An 18,075-nucleotide genomic window follows, 5' to 3' on the forward strand; every position below is an offset into this window, starting at 1 on the left:
TTTAAGATTTGTATTTGAGTACCCCTGTCCTAGTGTATCTACATCTCTTGTTTCTTGAATGTATTTATTTACTCGAAAGACTCTCAAACAGAACAAACGCCCTTAAGTCGTAGATGCTGGATTTGTTAAAAGAACCATTTGATAGATATCTTTTGCATAAAGGGAACAAAACTGAGTACCTGAAGTGAATGTACTCATTAAAAATGCATTATGATGGGATTTGAAGTGGTTGATACATGAATACACTATCTACAGTGTGATTAATGGGTTTCATGCAAACATTAGGGGTTTTGAGAGGTAACAAAACACCTTAAATCCACCAAATGGTGTGTTAACATCTTTCAATGTATACTTTAAAATTGCCTTAATTCCTATCAATCAAGGTGAACTTTCGGTACATGTTAAGGTTATTTAATACCTCTTACATCCCCTTTAATCCAATGGATAATCTGCCTAAATGAAACCGGTGTGTGGGACAAAGCAAGGAAACCAAAAGTCACTTATAAATATAAATGATTTGATTATTAATGGCTAGAGATCTTTTTTGATTAAGCGTTTGAACTCCTTCTATATCTTTAAAATCTACCTTACATTGTTAATAATTTCATTTTGTATCTTAAACATCATTGTGTTAATTAAGGGAAAGTCATTATTTATGAGTGTAATTAAGATGATTGAATGTTTCTCTTTCAAATTGAATGTTTAATTTCGGGGATAATTGGTATTATCACGGATAAATTATGTAAGATTAAAGTCTTACTTTTACACAGTGACGACAGCTCAGCAGATTAGGGCTCACCCCGGGTGTGTGTGTGTGTGTGTGTGTGTGTGTGTGTGTGTGTGTGTGTGTGTGTGTGTGTGTGTGTGTGTGTGTGTGTGTGTGTGTGTGTGTGTGTGTGTGTGTGTGTGTGTGTGGTAAAGAACACACTGTTTGTAAACACAGGGATCATAAAGCACATGTCTCATCGCTGACCTGCCTTAAACACAGACATGCTGTAAACATGTTTTCTGTTGATGTTATCTGTGAGAAGAAGAGCAAAACATCCTCCTCACACTTCTGAGTGAGGAGGGAGTGGAACATTTGATCCGTGTAAACCTAACAACAACAACATCTCATCATAAACATTATCCCGGCATTTGGGAATGAATCTTTACACATTTTTCCCGTCAACCTCCTATTTTAATTCTGATTCAGAGGAAGTTAAAAGCCCCCTTAAAGGGGCCTTATTATGCTCATTTTCAGGTGCATATCAGTGTGCCTCTACTGTGAAATGTTTCCATGTTCTAAAAGGTCTTCCTTCCTCTCATACTGCCTGTGCTGCAGGGATTTTAGCCATTGCAGACCATTTACATGCACTAAAACCTATAGAACACGCATTATGATGCCCATTTAGGAAAAAGATACAGGAGATAAGTAAATGTATTTCATATTAATACTAGTGCTGGGATATAACTTAGTAAATGTACTGAAGTCCTGTATTTAAGTACAGTTTTGAAGTACTTGTACTTAAATATATCTGTTATCTGGAAGCTAAAGCTATCAGAGAAATGTAGAAATGTAGAAAAGTAGAAAAAACTCTGAAATGTTGCCGGGTAGAAAAAAACAAGTATACATTAAAAACAGTATAATGATAATAATGATATTCATCATAATAGCCAAAAGATTAGATAATATACTTTATTTATAAACATATTTTTTAAAAAAGGGGCTTAACCAGGATTACAAATATTTAGGACAACAATGCAAAATAAATACAACACAAAAAAGATATATGAAAAAAAAAGAATAATACAAATTCAATGTAAAGGAAGAAGCAGATCTGATAGTACGTTGGAGCATCCCCTCACACGATGAGTTCAGCCTGTGATAACCTGATTAATGTCCGCAGAGAGCAGCTCATCCCTCCCTGAGTCAGAGCTCTGCTTCCTGGCCTCGGTCCAGACTAAAGCTTGGAGGTTGTGGAGGGCTTCGTGTCCCGGTCTGACCCGGCCTCGCTCTTTCCTCCAGGACAGATTCCCCCGCTGCTTGGCTCTGGCGGCGCCTGGCTCTGCCTGCCGTGGACCTCCATCAACGGGGAACAGAGGCGGGAAAAGGAGCTCTGTGTGTGAGCACAAACACTGCCGCTCACATGGAGCCAGCAACAGACACTCTGACTGTGTGAGGGTAATTAGATTCACATTTATAAAACACAGAGCATAAAGTCATACAGTCTCTTAAGAATCACTCTTGATGACGCATTTATATCCTATGATTCAGAGATTTTGTTCAAGACATTTGAAATAATAAAAAATACCCCTTTTATCTAAATACGATAATACTGACATTTGACTTGCATCACAGCAGCTCCATGTCATCAACAGACAAGTATCAAGACACAATACATTTTTAAATGTTTCCATAACATCACGATCAGTGAGAGACAACATGCTCAAAGACCGTTCAGCGTGCATTTGATCTGGCTCTGTATTTACTGAGAGGATCGACTGGAGCACAAAGGATGCTTCAGTCTGACTTTATTGAATTGAGGGACCCTGTATCTCCCATTAGATGGTAGCAGTTCATATGCTCTGTTCAGAACATGGTTTGGGTCCGAGGTGATGTTGTTGGACAGCCTTATTAAGTTGTTATGAAAGGCTGAGTCGTAGAGTCTCTGACAGGTTGACCAGCAATCTTTGAGCATATTTGATCTGCAGTATTGAGTCATAAAACCCAGAAATAAATCAGCAATTTAGCACTTGAGGTTCCCTCGACTTCAAGTCAATGGTTTTTTGAACGTGTTGTTGTTAAAGCGTAGCTAAGAACCAACATACACAGTATTTAGCATCACATACATAACAATTAAAAAACAGACTTTTCCTTATTCTTAGTGTCAGGTTAATATTCCATTTTGAAAACGTTATTATGATTATTATATTCAATTTCTTGCCACAGATAACCAAATACTACAAATCCACTGAAAGCAATAGAGGAAACTGTCTTTCTCAAAAAGCATCTCATGACTTCTTTTTTCGGAGAACCCAACAAACATACAAATCTCAGAAAATTACTTTTGGAGTACATGGTTATTATTGCTAAGAGGAATGATGGATAAAGACTCAAATAACTGGTAAATGATTTAGTAAAACAACAGGTCTACCTAGCCCTACACGTAGCAACATCGCCCTCTAAATGAAGTCGTTTTCATGTGCTGGGAAAAAAACACTTTAATCTGATTCACCAGCACTTACTATCTTGCTTGATGTGAATATATCTGCACTTTCCTTGTTGTTCGGAGTTTGATTCTTTATGGTTTTTGCACTTACTGTAAGTCACTTTGGATAAAAGCGTCAGCTATTATATGTATAAGCCATTATTAACTTTCTTCCATTGAGTTTACCACATGCTACCACTGGCTCAGATAATGAAGAACAACAAAATAAGCTACCATAGCTATGCAGATGACACACAAATGTACGTAACCATTTCACCAGGAGACTATGCTCCAATTCAAACACTGAGTAAGTGCATTGAACAAATCAATGACTGGATGTGTCAGAACTTTTTCCAATTAAACAAAGATAAAACTGAGGTAATGGTTTTTGGAGCCAAGTCAGAACGTATAAAAGTTAGCGCTGAGCTTCAGTCTGCAATGTTCAAAACAACAGATAGAGCCAGAAATCTAGGTGTAGTCATGGACTCTGACCTGAGTTTCAACAGTCACATTAAAACTGTTACTAAATCAGCCTACTATCACCTAAAGAATATATCTAGGATTAAAAGACTAATGTCACAGCAGGATTTGGAAAAACTTGTCCATGCTTTTATCTTCAGTAGACTGGACTACTGCAATGGTGTCTTACAGGTCTCACTAAAACATCTATTAGGAAGCTGCAGCTGATTCAGAACGCCGCTGCTCGAGTCCTCACTGACACTAAGAAAGTGGATCACTCCTGTTCTGAAGTCTTTACACTGGCTTCCTGTGTGTCAAAGAATAGATTTCTAAATACTGCTGCTGGTTTATAAAGCACTGAATGGTTTAGGCCCAAAATACATTTCTGACCTCCTGCTAAATGATGAACCATCCAGATCTCTCAGGTCTTCAGGGACTGGTCAGCTTTCTGTCCCCAGAGTCAGAACTAAACATGGAGAAGCAGCGTTCAGTTATTATGCTCCAAATATCTGGAACTCCCAGAAACCTGCAGGTCCGCTGCAACTCTGACTACTTTTAAATCCAGGCTGAAGACTTTTCTTTTTGTCGCTGCTTTTAATTGAACTATTCACATCTTAGACTGCACTGTAACTTTTATCCATGTACTTTTTCTTTTAATGTTTATTTTATTAGCTTTTCTTTTAATGACTGATTTTAATGCCATTTTCTTAATGTTTTTCATTTTTTGTAAAGCACTTTGAATTGCCTTGTGTTGAAAAGTGCTATATAAATAAACTTGCCTTGCCTTACCAAAACTGGGGCATACACCCTTAATGGGGCTTTTTTGACATCATAACTTTTGCTCTCATGATGCGAACATTGTACCGTTGCTACAATAAATGGAAGCATTGGCTCCAAACCCACGATGTAACACCACAAACACATCCTGTGCGTGTGGAAAATACATGTCTGAGTGTACAAACACATTGACAGTGCAGAAAATCCCAGAGTAAAATGAAACCATTACTGCAGCATTCGGGCGTCTGGCAGCCGGAGCAGAAACGTCCACACAGATCCACTCCTGGGGAAACCCTTCATCTGCCGTCTGGGCTTCCATGTTTTACCGTTGATGGCGAACTCTTGTGTCATGCTCCTGTTGAGCGTGAGCGCAGAGTCACTTCTCACCAGCGCCGTGAACAGAGAGCCTTTGCTGTTGACGAAATGTCCCGGTAGAGACGACCACTGTCCCGAGGTGAGATTATAACAGTCCATGAGGCATCTGAGGAAGTCGGCCGACGGCCCGTTTCTCACCACGTACAAGTTGTCCCTGTGGCCCACCATGCTGTGTCCGTAGCTCTGCTTCCGGATCAGCGTGGTAACAAGCCGCCATTCGTCTTTCCTTGACATGTACTCGTAGATCTCTGTGGTCTCCATCGGCCTCCATAAACACACAAATATCCGGCTCATGGCTTTGGTGCATGCCGCTCCTGCCGCCGGACGAGGTAAATGAGCGGCAAACTTCCATTTCCCGGACTTAACGTCAAATATTTCCACAGAAGACATCACAGTTTGCTCGTACTCTCCACCAATTGCGTAAAGACGACCATCGAGACCAACGAGGCTAAGGTTGTATCGCAGTTGTGCCGGACTGGATATCCGGCTCCAAGTGTTGTTCTCGACGCTGTAGCAAAAACAGGAGTCCACAACTTCTTTGTTGCGTCCATGAACTCCTCCGACGATGTACAGCATGTTGTCTAAAACGGTTACCCCAGCCATGGAGGTGCTGGCATCTAGTGGAAGATCTGTCAATACTTTCCAGTTGTTGGCAGTTTCATCCAAGTAGCAGACGGTCCTGGAATCGGTGTGTACAGTTTCATCCACGCCACAAGATACATGAGCCCCAACAGCCACGAAAACACTCGGAGTCAAAGACTCCACGTAGGAGATCAGTTCTGACGGCAAGGATCTCTTCACCTCCGCCTCCAGGTCGGCGTACATGTTTCTGATGAACAGCGCGGCAGCAGAGTAAAGGTCCATGAGGCCGAAGGTGGCAGCGGTGTGAAACATCAGCAAACAGTTGTCAGAGTCGATGAGGTTGATGAGATGCTTGGTGAGAGGCGCCACCTGCAAGAAGGAAGCGCATTCGATGGCTTCGACAATCTCGTCCCCGTCCAGATCGATCATATCCCCTCGTAACACCGCCAGAGCGATGAGGAAACCTCGAGGGTGAAGAGACTTCAGGTGGATTTCCTCCTGTCGACACTCCTTCATCCCAGAGCGATACAAAGCTCGGAAATAGTCGCAACTCTGAACAAGAAACATTTTCTCCTCAGAGAAGTGAGCGCCTCCGATCACAACGGTTAATTTGGCTGAGGAACAACGTGGCAGATTTATTTCGTCACAGCTGCTGCCGTCCTCAGACTCACTTCCCTGCGCTGACATTGCAATTCTCTGAAAGTGACCCTCAAGACAATATGCTCCATGAAAGTGAAACCAGAGTTTGAAGCGTTTCCAGAAGTTGAAGAGCGAGAGCAAAGAGACACAGAGCGAAGCAGCTTCCCTCTCAGTTAATTCACAGCTCTCCAAAATAGATTCAGATAAAAATAGAAAAGAACAAATGACCAAAGTCACATTCATGTTGTGAGCAACACGTGAACAAAAGGTCAGTGATACCTCCTGCAAACTTAAAGGTCACTTTGACCTAAACAGGGTTCTGAAAGAGTTTACTCAAATACAAAAAGGTGTAAAGAACTTTAGATTATAAGCAACACAATCTGATCAAATCAACGCTCTTTTAAAGGTGCTCTATGCTAAATTCAGAGCATATCTTTTATTGGATGATTGCCTCCACATGGCTCTCATCATTTAATGGAATACTATAAAGAAATAAAGGATGTATCAAGTAAAAAGTATTCATACCATATAACTCAAGCCTGAAGGACACTGAGGTCACAGTTTTCACTATCTTAATTTCTGTCTTGTTAATGCATGTCGGAAATTAAAACATCTCAAGCCAGTTAGCTTAGCTTAGCATGAAGACTGTAAACAAGGGCAAAGAGCTCTCGTCCTTTAATATTATAGTATTAGTAATATAGTATTAACGCCATTGTGACATATTCCACAACTTAAACTAAGTGTGTGAAGATGGAAAGTAAAAATGACAATAAACACAAGACTTTTAGCCCAAACATCTGAAAGGCTAATAAGTAAACAGTGATGTTGTTTGAGATATATTTAGCCTCTGAGCTCAGGGGGGTATACTACGAAGCAGGATTTTCGCTTAGCCGGCTAAATTCAGGGACAACTCCGGCTTCCGGTCCTACGAAGCTGGTTCTCTTTTTAGCAGGCTAGATCTCCATGGTAACTTATGCTAAGCGGCTAACCTGGTCGGGACCAGGTTAGGTTGCAGGCTAAGAGATCAACTCAGTGAAAGCACTGCCTGCTGACCAATCAGAGCTCAGTGTGCGGAGTTTAAAGCGATCAAGTCATATTACAGGAGAAAGGAAATACAGAAAAGCTGCCGTCGCAGGAAAGACGGCCGGCAAAAATCACCGACTGTGTGAACGTGAACATTAATATAATATCACCTCCATCTTCAGAGCAATCTGACTATTATAACATTAGCGTTAAGAAAGCTTACTTAAATATCTGCCACAACATAAGTAACCGGATCAGAGTAACATTAAGTACAGTCCGCGGCATATCACTTCATAATGTATCATATATCTCCTTATCTGAGTCAGCTGAGTCGTATCTGGCCGTGCAACACTCAGTGTCACATACTGTATGCAGAAGTATTATTTTAAGCAACACATTAAGTTGACGAAACACTCGAGACAAATGTAATGAAAGTCAGATCGTGTCTTAGACGGGCAGTGATATCATAAACCTGTTAATGTACGCATTCAAACACTTGTTCTGTTACCAGCTGTGTTCACCTTGCAGGTGCAGCTCTGTGGCTTTGATCCTGGATCAAGTGTTTAAGTCATGGATGTTTAAAGTTTAACTTCTTCATATGTCTAATATTAAAGTTCACTTTTCATTCAGGAAGTATGACGCTGCGCTGTCAGTACGCTTCTCCATGTTTGTGATTGGTCGAATGCTCCAGATACCACCCCTTTTATGTGAACGCGCACCTAACTAGATAGGACACGGCTGGCTTGAGCGATCCACTTGATAACCAGCGTCGTAGTACAGTTTAGCGAGAGCGCGTATGTTTTGGATTAGGCCAACCGGCTAACTCAAACATATCCAGGTTAGGTTGAACCAGCTTCGTAGTATAGGCCCCAGATCAGTTTGAAGAACAACAGCAGCTCTTTGTTTGCCTTTACTTCGGTTTCCTGCTGATCTGTCTCTTTTACATTCACTGACAGTGAGGGGGGAGGGGCTGACCTACATTTAGGCTCTAGTTGGGGGGGGGGGCAGAAATTCAGAAGGTCATGTGACACCTCAGTCAAAACCGTCTCCAGCTGTTTGTAAGCAGACAGAGGGGATTGTGGGAAATGTTGTACTGCTGCTTGGGTTTCACCAAAACACCGGAAGCGGAGGAAACAATGCAAGGGGACGAAGTTATACAATTGACACACAAATGAGGTGTAAGAAAACAAAAAAACATAAAATAACTATATATTATAATATGCGGGTAAAAAGAGGTAATGTACAGATTATTTGGGGTAAAACTTTCTGGTGGCTATTAATGAAATATAAACATAGGGTATTAATAATGTGTTTAATCTGCTTATAGCACTATATATGTATGGTTTTAAGGATGCAAACAAATTAAATATACTCAATGAAAACACTATTAGCACATTTTAAAGCATTTTAGAATGACTTACAAGGTCGAGTGTTGTACTACTCACTTACATTAATCAAGGTATTAGTAATCCTATAATTGTAATAGATTATTATATTTTTACAATGCAATATATTTACTTTTATAATGTATTGAAATGGGTTTCAAAGTCACTGTAAGAGGTCATTGTTTGCTTGAAGTCGAACTGGAAATGTAAGTGGAACTAGAAACTATTTTGAATACTTATTGTTTTAAAATGCACTATACTATCTTTTGATTATTGTATTAAAGTAGTAGGAATGGTTATGTGTACTTATAAGTGCTATACACCGAGTATAACGCATTATAAGTATGTTTGTAGAGAAAGGCATCATTTAATTCAATTATCTTTGTTTTTACATTCAGTTTAAACATTACACTGCCTACAAAACAATATGTAAATTGCAGGTTAAAAAAGATATATATATATAAATGATCAATGGACAGCATTTTAAATATGAGTTTGTACCTCGTTGGATGATATAAATACATGCAAATGATTATTAAGGGTTTTATGAAAAAGCATAGAAACTGTATATTGCTGTTGTGGATATATGAACCATATTTGGTGGAAAAGACACATCATTATAATCGGGAGTAATCAGGAAAAAACAGAAGTGGCAAGGAGTAAACACTGACAACAGCACAATAAAAACATCAGGGAGTGTCACATTTACCTCGTCTCATGCCTGTTATTTTGGGTGCTGTTGAAATGCATTCTGGGAAATGTAGGAAATCCCTGCTGCTGACGAGTCACGCTGAGGGCACTGGGTTCATCTGAAAGTAAACAATGAGATTTTGTAATACATGTGTTAATAAATGCACTTTTATAATATATAACAGAATAAATACATCGATTGTTTCACTTATATTACTATTTATACCTTTATATTGTAGTCTTTTAATGTTATTTTTCGATAGGTTTTTTTGTCATGTGATTTTTTTGAAACCGCTCTATGATGCACCGCAGCACTCCCGGAGTGACGACCTCTGTATCCTTGCGCCAGTCCTACTACGTACAACTAATCCGTGTATTTAATCATTGATTTCGTGCTCGCTTTTCACCACACCGACTTAAAATTCACCGTGAACCCAAACTAGTCGATACACCTGTTTATCCATGTATTAGTTTGGGATATGAAGCGATGGTGAATTAAAGTTCAGCGGGGTCAGGCGGAAGGATCCGTCTGATCTTTTTGTAAACATTGGCAGCAGCAGCGAGACAGAGTGGCGCGCTTCTCTGGATGCTTGGACTTTTTGCACCACAACATTGATGGTTTTTTGCCGTATAAACGTCTCATTTTCCCCGTAAAACGAACCAAGAACTGTGCTGCTATCTGGGATTAAATACGTGAACATTTTTCAGGTATATTTTTTGATTTTGGGGCAGTATGCTGCTCTCTAAACTGGGCTCCTTCTCTCACATCGTGGCCAGCATGGACATGCCGGCGAAGCTGCAGCAAGGTAACGTGTTTTGTAACCCGTGTTACATAGAAAGGTTTATTGGTCCCACATTTTGACATTATTTTGCTACAGCAGCAATCTTAAAATCTTTAAGGTGGAAAAAAGTATAAAATAATTAAAAATCAAAACAATAAACATCATTAAGTCTATATTCATATCAGTAGAAATGAAATTTAACACAAAGAATAATCAATATAACATGTTTTAGATAGATTTAGATTGAAAAAATCCAATATATTACCAGTTGCAGAAAAACATACATTATGATAGTATGTGGTATGTGGCGTGTCGTACTTAAACCCAACCTTTAAAATGGACACGTGGGTTTTTACGGGAGTAGATTTGTCTCAATAACATTTGTGTGAAAATGAAATAAATGAACGTGTAAAGTGTAAATACAAAGCACCTTCCACAAATGCTTTAAAAAGTGTTGCAAATGCACCAACAAAAAAAAGTGCAAATGGATATGAAAAATAATTCCATAAATAAAAAAAAATCTGTGAATACTATTATTAATTTATTATTATTATCTATGTATATCTGGTACACACAGGGAGACCGAAATGCTGTTTCCCAAATATTAAAATATAGAAATACTGTGTGAACATAAATACACTATATTAAATGAAATAGGAACAACATAAACATGTATAAAAATAGCAGTCTGGTAGTGAAAAACAGATGGATATATGACGACAGTATAAATACAAGTAGTGGAATAACTGTCCATAGCATCATCGTATCTCGTGCTGCAGGTGCCAACATGTGTAGTAGCCTTTAAAAACAATGATAGTTACCACCTCATGATGATGCCGACAGTCCACCATTTTTAAACAGCTGACACAGAACAACAACAGGGGTCGCCTGAGGACGTCTGTTGGTTTTAGGTGATTTATTTGTGTATTTCAATAACAAATTAATGCTATATATTTAAAAAAAATCACATATTATGAGCTTCCATTGAAATGATAGCACACCAGGGACAAACTGTGTCCTTGTGATGTTGTTGTATTGCTCGATGGGGGTGGGTGGGGTTACAGATTTTGGCGCAACTCAACCTAAAACGTCCTAATCTTATGAATTATTGCTGATTTTTTAACTTTGTTTCTGTGTTTTTACAGCTAAAGTGGAGAAGCAGCCGTTTGAGAAGGTGTACCGGCTGGGCTCGGTGCTCGGTAGCGGGGGATTCGGCACGGTTTACTCTGCTGTCCGCCTGGCCGACGGGCTGCCGGTAAGAGCCGCTGTGTTTTGGTCCCGGCAGCACATGGCCGCGATTCATGGGTGAAGTTACACACTGCGGAAAAAGCGTTTCCGGTGGTTGCCTTCCTTCAAAACAAAAGCGTCGCTCAACTCTTCAAATGTACAGCATTTCAGATTGAGTTTGATATTTTATCAGGATTTGTTTTTACATCTTTTCCATCATAAACAAATGGCTTTGGAAGTAAATACATGTTTACAAGTCAAACCCACACTAGCCTATTATATTTGATTTTATTATATCTACATTATTAAAGAAATATGTCTTCTACAGACCATTCAAACACGTTTACCATAATGAATTACACGTTTCTTTTGTCTCAAATAGCATAGTATAAGATATATGTTGGTGAAAGTCTTTGAAATAACAAAAATGTCCACATTTAATAGCTTTTTTTTCCTACTGAGCTGATAGACCATCAGATTTCCGGGTGGATTTCTGTGGTCTTTTTTTGGCCCTGATCCAAACACCAACGCACTAGTCCACTGCGCCACAGCCTCCCTAGCTCACAAATTAAACGATATACAATTCTTATTGCCTAACTCAACCTTCATGTATTCTTTGTGCTTTTATTTTGAAGGCAGATTCTATTCTTTTCCTGTTTCACTCTTGTCAGCTGTGCAGCTTGACAGCAGTCCTGCTTTGCATGTGGTCTTTGTTTACACAAAGAAACATGCTCATAAGGCTTTACTTTCATGTTTAAATGGAAACCTAACCTTACTACCTGACCTTATTTTCTTCAGTAACAGGAAATGGTTCAATTTGTCATTAATCTTTTTCTAAATTAACCCAAAACAAAGAAATACTTAAAAGAAAAACAAAGAGCTGTTACATATGTTTTTAAATGTTGGCTGCGGTTTCATTATATTTTTCTATTTCGAGACAGTTTCATGTCCTATATTATATGTGATTATGTGAAGGCTGTGTGCTAATCATGTTTCCTTTTGTTTAATGCAGGTGGCGGTGAAGCATGTCTGCAGGGACAGAGTGACCGAGTGGGGCTCTCTGGTGAGATGTACCTTCATATTAACACCTGTCAGATTGATTACTACATTTACTGTAACATGATGTGCAATAGCCCTTCCTATACATATACAGCATGTACAATATACCCTTGTGCAATCCACGCCTCATTTCTTTCCATTTCTTTCCAATCTGCAAACCGAACCGGCTGCCTCTTTCATTTGATGTGGTCCTGCTTAAAAATATAGTATATAATATGTATATATTTGTATCATGGTCTACTTATTTGTTTTTGGTACTTATTGTGTTTTATAATTAATAATAATGTGTGCACACGGAGTTATTTTTTAATATGTAAGCTAGGGATGCATATCGTTGACTTTTTAACGATACCGATACTCAACCGATACATATCGTGATACTTTGAAAATGTATCATCCCACAATTACTCCCATGAAGCGCTTTACGATATAGTTAACATGTCAAATGAATATTAAATTCAATTGTGGGACTTCTTGGACCTTTTAGTTCTGAACAAACAATGAAAAATACATTAAAGATATGAAGAAAACCGATTATGGAATATCTTTTATAACACCCGCCGTCAGGTGTGCCGCGTGAATAGCACATCTTGTCAATGCAAACAGACACCGTTATAATTAATGTTAAACCTGAGATTCGACTAGAGAACAAATACATAATGGAATAAAGGTCATGAGATCTCGGCATTGCACAAACAAACAAATCTCATCTTTAAAATCAACATTACCTTCACTGGTGAGAGAAAACAAATCCCATCACAGTTCATTTGTGGGACTTTTACCTTTCTAGTACAAACAATGAAAAATACATAAAATATGAAGAAAAACGATGCAATCTAATTTATAACACCCGCCATCACGGGCCACGGACTCACTTTTACAATTAAATTTAAAACATTTTTTAAAAATATATTTAAAGTATCGAAATCGGATCTGATTTCGGTACGGTATACCGTAGCCACCAGTAACCGGTATTTCGGTAATACCGGTATGCATCCCTATGTAAGTCTATTCTCTTTATCTGCATTATACTTCTGCGGTTGTAATAATGTAAATATCCAAATAATGGAATTCTGATTCTGATGATATGCTTTGAGATAAGACCCTTTTTCATGGCCAGTGAGTTGACGGTATGTTTCCCTCTCAGAGCGGCACAGTGGTTCCTCTGGAGATCGTGCTGCTGAAGAAGGTTGGCGGAGCGTTTGGAGGCGTAGTGCGGCTTCTCGATTGGTGGGAGCATGCCGACGGATGGCTGATGGTGATGGAGAGTCCAGAATCGGGGCAAGACCTGTTCGATTATATAACCGAGCAGGGCGCATTAGAAGAGGCGGCGGCACGAGGATTCTTCCTGCAGGTGCTAGAGGCCGTGAGGCACTGCTACACCTGTGGAGTCGTCCATCGAGACATCAAGGACGAAAACCTGCTGGTGGACCTGAGGACCGGACAGATCAAACTAATCGACTTCGGATCAGGAGCCCTGCTCAAAGACAGCGCCTACACCGAGTTCGATGGTGAGTCTGATCATGTGATAGGATCTAGTGGCTAAGACAAGATGGAACTTTATTAATCCCCAAATTCAGTAGTTTAACTGCAACAGGGTAAGAATGAAAAACAGGGCGGCACAGATTCATACAGATTGGGGGGTGGGTGCTAGTGGAGCACGCTCATCACGGGCTTGCTAGTGGAGCAAGCTTGTGAACTGTTCGCCGGAGCCTCGCAGCGGAGTTACTGCGGAGCGCATAAAGCAGAGCCTTCACGCGACAGCAGAGCGAACAGGTACAGGAGGGGTAGTTAATCGATCGCAGATGGCGTCGTGCTTGTGGACGGATACAAAAAGATTAAACCTAAATGGGTTATATATATATATACTTTATCTTATTATTATTTTACTTTATCTTATTATTTATATTATATTATTATTATTTTATCTATATACTTTGGCGGACGTTAATATACCTAGGCGGCCCGCCCAAGTAAAGTCTGTGTGGGAAACCCTGTGTTAGTCTTACATTATTCAATACATAACATACCTACTGCCCTCTTCTCCTCCAGGCACGCGGGTGTACAGTCCTCCCGAGTGGATCCGTTTCCAGCAATACCACGGCCGCTCGGCCACCGTCTGGTCGCTGGGCGTGCTGCTGTACGACATGGTGTGCGGAGACATCCCCTTCGAACAGGACGAGGAGATCCTGAGAGGACTGGTCTACTTCAGACGCCAGATCTCCTCAGGTCGGTCTGAGTGTGACGTGATCGTTTTCTTAAAATAGTTCTCTATCTGTGTTTTTACGTTTTTGTTTTATGTATGCACCACGACACCAAGTCAAATGCCTCGTACGTGTCAACCTACCTGTTTCTGATTCTTATTTGTTGTTGTTTACAGAATGCAAGCAGCTGATTGGTTGGTGTCTGAGCCAGCAGCCGTCGGACCGACCAACCCTGGAGCAGATCTTCCTCCACCAATGGGTGACGGGCAGCGAGGTGCAGCACACAGACAGCATCACGCTACACACCATCACAGCAGACTCGTCGTCCTCCTCGTCCTCCTCCTGCCAGGAGAGCCTCTGATTGGTCGACACCAGGCTGTGGGGCGGGGCATAGACATTTGATGCCTTGTGTCCTCGTGTGTTGAGCGGCCGCTACCAGGAAGGGTTTTTCTGCTGAGGGCGGCGTGTTGTGGTCATGATTTTCTCCACAGCGCCCCCTCCTTTTCAAAGACAATAGAGCAGCTCTTATAGAGCCTGTGAGGTGTTTCTGTTTCAGAGTGCCTTACGTTATAATGTGTGGAGCTCTGCAGACGTTCTTTTAGTTTGATAAATACAGGTAGAATGTAAAATAGCTCAAGGTAAAAGAAGAAACCAGCCAGGTTCTTTACAAAACTGTATTTGCAAGGCACAACCCCCCCCCCAAAGTTTGTAATCGTCACTGCTTTGTTCTTGATTTTACAGACAAATGAACCAGATGTAACGTTTATTGTTTTTTATAAATGCTGTCAGGTGGATTTTTCTACCTTTGGACAAAGCAGAATGGAGGTAGAAATAGAACTGGTTACAGGAACAGTCACGTGAATGTAAAGTCCTTTTATCACCCAGCAGTATCAGTCATTTGGCCTCTAAAAGCTGTAACTAGTTCTCTTTATACCTCCATGGTGTGCCCCAGTTACAGTCTTTGTGCTAAGCGAAGAGTTATCTAAAAGTCAAACGTTAATTCAAAGATGGTTTCGTCTTGTCCTCTGAGGAACCCAGAAACACCTCATCATGTCAGCATCAGGACGACAGCTGAATCACTCTGTTGATGGGATACCTGAAACATAAATACATACACACACACACACACACACACACACACACACACACACACACACACACACACACACACACACACACCTCTCTGAGAAGCTGTGCGTCCAGTTCTGATACCAAAACATGACTTTTTGATACTTGCCAAGGACACAGGTTTTCTTTGTTTCTTACGTCTGACAGTTCTTCCGGCAAAAGCTTTATTTTTCTACAGTTGATGTTCCTCTAGACGTTGGGATGTTTTTCTTGTTCAAGCGGAGCTGCTTATTGTTTGAAATGTTGGACGTATGTCATCTCTTTGTGTTCTGAAACATGACGTCCTCCCTCAGTGTTCGGGTCTGAGATGCACAGTCAATGCAAATGTTTATATTTTGTATATTCTGTATTTTATTTCATTTTAAAATATATTTTTTACATTTTTGTGTTTATATTTATTAGGTAAGAAACATTCCTCATCGTTTTGGTTATTTATTTGAGTTGTTTAAGAAATAACTCATTCTCGTGTAATCTGTTAATGTTCGTGTTTTGAAATGTACAGTTCTGACAGGAAATATTTTTTTATGGAATTTTTCAAATAAAACCTGTTTGGGATATAAACTGATTTTCTGTGTGATGTGTTTGATCCTTTCTTACCCCTGCCTTATTCTCTCCTGTTGTGTGTGCATGGCCCTTTAACGGTCTCCCTTCCTCCCTCTCAGCGCTGATTGAGGGCACCTGGCCGCCGGTACCGGAGGAGTGAAAGGCTCGAGTCTCGTTCGCTCTCTCGGTTGGAGGATCTGTTTTTGAGAGCAGCTACCTGACTTGTATGCTTTTGTTTCCTTTCCTCTTAGTAGGCATTTAACACCTCGCACCACACCACGTTCACACATCCACACTACTGATCTTACTGATTAACACGTCCCATTGTGGTAGCTTTGTGTTTAGTTGTTTGGTGTACAATATCTTCCTTATATCGTGTCCGTTCCACGTTTTTGTTATGGCCAAGAGCCAGGCCATGACACTTCTCTGAATAATATTTAGCTCTTCATCAAGTCTTTACAACCTCTCAAAGCCTTTACATACGAGTCATTCGTTCATTCACACCTCATTCATGCAGAGGAGTACCACATGCTATTCTAAGCTAACACACACACGCACACACCGTTGGCCATCGGGAGCAACTCTGGGTTCAGTATCTGGGATCGAACCAACAACCTTCGACCGACGACCGCACTCCCACGCAGCCACAGTTAATGCCAAACAAATCACATAACTTGAATTAAGTCAGATTTATATAGTTGTTTTTGCCTCAAACCGTTATTCTATTGCTACAGTGAGTCACTAATAGAGAAACACCAGTTATTTATTTAATACAAATAATCCAAGGAGACAAATTGTCATTAATTAAGTTTGTCTTTGAGTAACTTCTACTAAATAATTGTTCAGTAGTTTTTATTGTTGAGTTGAATTCTAATAGACGTTGGCTTGATACCCTTTTAATGTCTTAAGTGCGAACGGTGCCCAAAACGTGCAAATTAATCATTTGAAATAGTGTCCTCTTCAATCAATCCAGTTCATCCACCAACAGTTAGAAGACAAGTAGCTAGCCTACTTATGTGTATTCATATCTGCATATGTGAAATGCAACACCCCGATAGTCTATCTAAAGTCTGGGAATAAGGGCACAGTCACTACAGATAGTATTTAACATATACGTTGCTCAGTACGTCTAGACTCTAGATCGCATGTGTCAAACTCAAGGCCCGGGGGCCAAATCAGGCTCGTGGTGGATTTAATTTCGGCCCGCAGGATAATTTTTAATTACTATTAGATCTGGCCCGCCGGTATATTGCACGCACACCTTCACTCCATCCTGAGGGTCTCCTCAGCTCAGAGCCTGAGCCCAAACATTGATGAACCTGCACCCAAGATGAGATGCCAAGTATCTGAGCTAGCATCACAGAGCAGCACACTGAGTTCAATGGATGTTTCCTTCGGCACTTTGTTTCTTGAGACAAAAGGACATGTTTGGTTTGTTCTTTGAAGGAAATAGTTTTGTTGAAGCTGTTGTTGGCCTGTGGAAAAATGTAATCATAAGAAATGACTCTGGAAAAGCTGCAGATAGAGCCATAAGGAATGAATGCAACTGATTATTTAATGTTTAATGTTGTTTTTATAGGCAATCATTTAAGCTTTGTTAGTTCCAGGTTTAATATGTGCAATGAGTTCATTTCAATAAGTTCTGCAAAAAACATTGAACCAGTCCGGCCCTCGACTTGTACACATTTTTTAATTTTGGCCCACTGTGTGAGTTTGACACCCCTGGTCTAGAAATTGAAAAGTTCCACGTTTTAAATATAATAGTGTAACATTTACAGCTTACAAAACAGCTAATACTAATCAAAGACCGTTAACACTAACTTATCATAGTAGTTGTTTTAACTGCAAATCATGTAGGATGTTTTCCTATTTAATAAAAATCCAAGAAACTGTCTCTTATATATTTTCATTTTTCTTATTGTTTCTGCTTTAATCCAGACAAGTATAAGTCTTTTTCGTGGTATATTTTCAATTAAATTCCTTTGAGTGGTGAGTTTGTTTATAGCTAAAT

The 18,075-nt window shown here is 40.0% G+C and overlaps 2 protein-coding genes across 2 annotated transcripts; one reads left to right on the plus strand and one right to left on the minus strand.

The window, feature by feature from the left end:
- Positions 1 to 4,354: 4,354 nt before the first annotated feature.
- Positions 4,355 to 6,745, minus strand: LOC117562240 (kelch repeat and BTB domain-containing protein 13). The gene has a single exon (XM_034240106.1). The coding sequence runs from the start codon at positions 6,264 to 6,266 to the stop codon at positions 4,653 to 4,655; it is 1,614 nt and encodes a 537-aa protein (XP_034095997.1). The 5' UTR covers positions 6,267 to 6,745; the 3' UTR covers positions 4,355 to 4,652.
- A 2,754-nt stretch (positions 6,746 to 9,499) lies between these two features.
- LOC117562241 (serine/threonine-protein kinase pim-3-like) lies at positions 9,500 to 16,087 on the plus strand. Its single transcript, XM_034240107.1, has 6 exons — positions 9,500 to 9,927; positions 11,049 to 11,158; positions 12,143 to 12,193; positions 13,337 to 13,700; positions 14,242 to 14,418; positions 14,570 to 16,087. The coding sequence occupies exons 1-6, from the start codon at positions 9,855 to 9,857 to the stop codon at positions 14,752 to 14,754; spliced, it is 960 nt and encodes a 319-aa protein (XP_034095998.1). The 5' UTR covers positions 9,500 to 9,854; the 3' UTR covers positions 14,755 to 16,087.
- The last annotated feature ends 1,988 nt before the right edge of the window (positions 16,088 to 18,075 follow it).

This window comes from Gymnodraco acuticeps, unplaced genomic scaffold, assembly GCF_902827175.1.
Source record: "Gymnodraco acuticeps unplaced genomic scaffold, fGymAcu1.1, whole genome shotgun sequence".
Classification (NCBI taxonomy): Eukaryota; Metazoa; Chordata; class Actinopteri; order Perciformes; family Bathydraconidae; genus Gymnodraco; species Gymnodraco acuticeps.

Bases quoted from the DNA above. Each gene is read 5' to 3' on its own strand.
- LOC117562240 (XM_034240106.1), bottom strand. From the start codon at position 6,266: ATGAATGTGACTTTGGTCATTTGTTCTTTTCTATTTTTATCTGAATCT.
- LOC117562241 (XM_034240107.1), top strand. From the start codon at position 9,855: ATGCTGCTCTCTAAACTGGGCTCCTTCTCTCACATCGTGGCCAGCATG. The intron at 11,159-12,142 runs GTAAGAGCCGCT...TGTTTAATGCAG, and splicing joins GCCTGGCCGACGGGCTGCCG to GTGGCGGTGAAGCATGTCTG. The intron at 14,419-14,569 runs GTCGGTCTGAGT...TGTTGTTTACAG, and splicing joins CAGACGCCAGATCTCCTCAG to AATGCAAGCAGCTGATTGGT.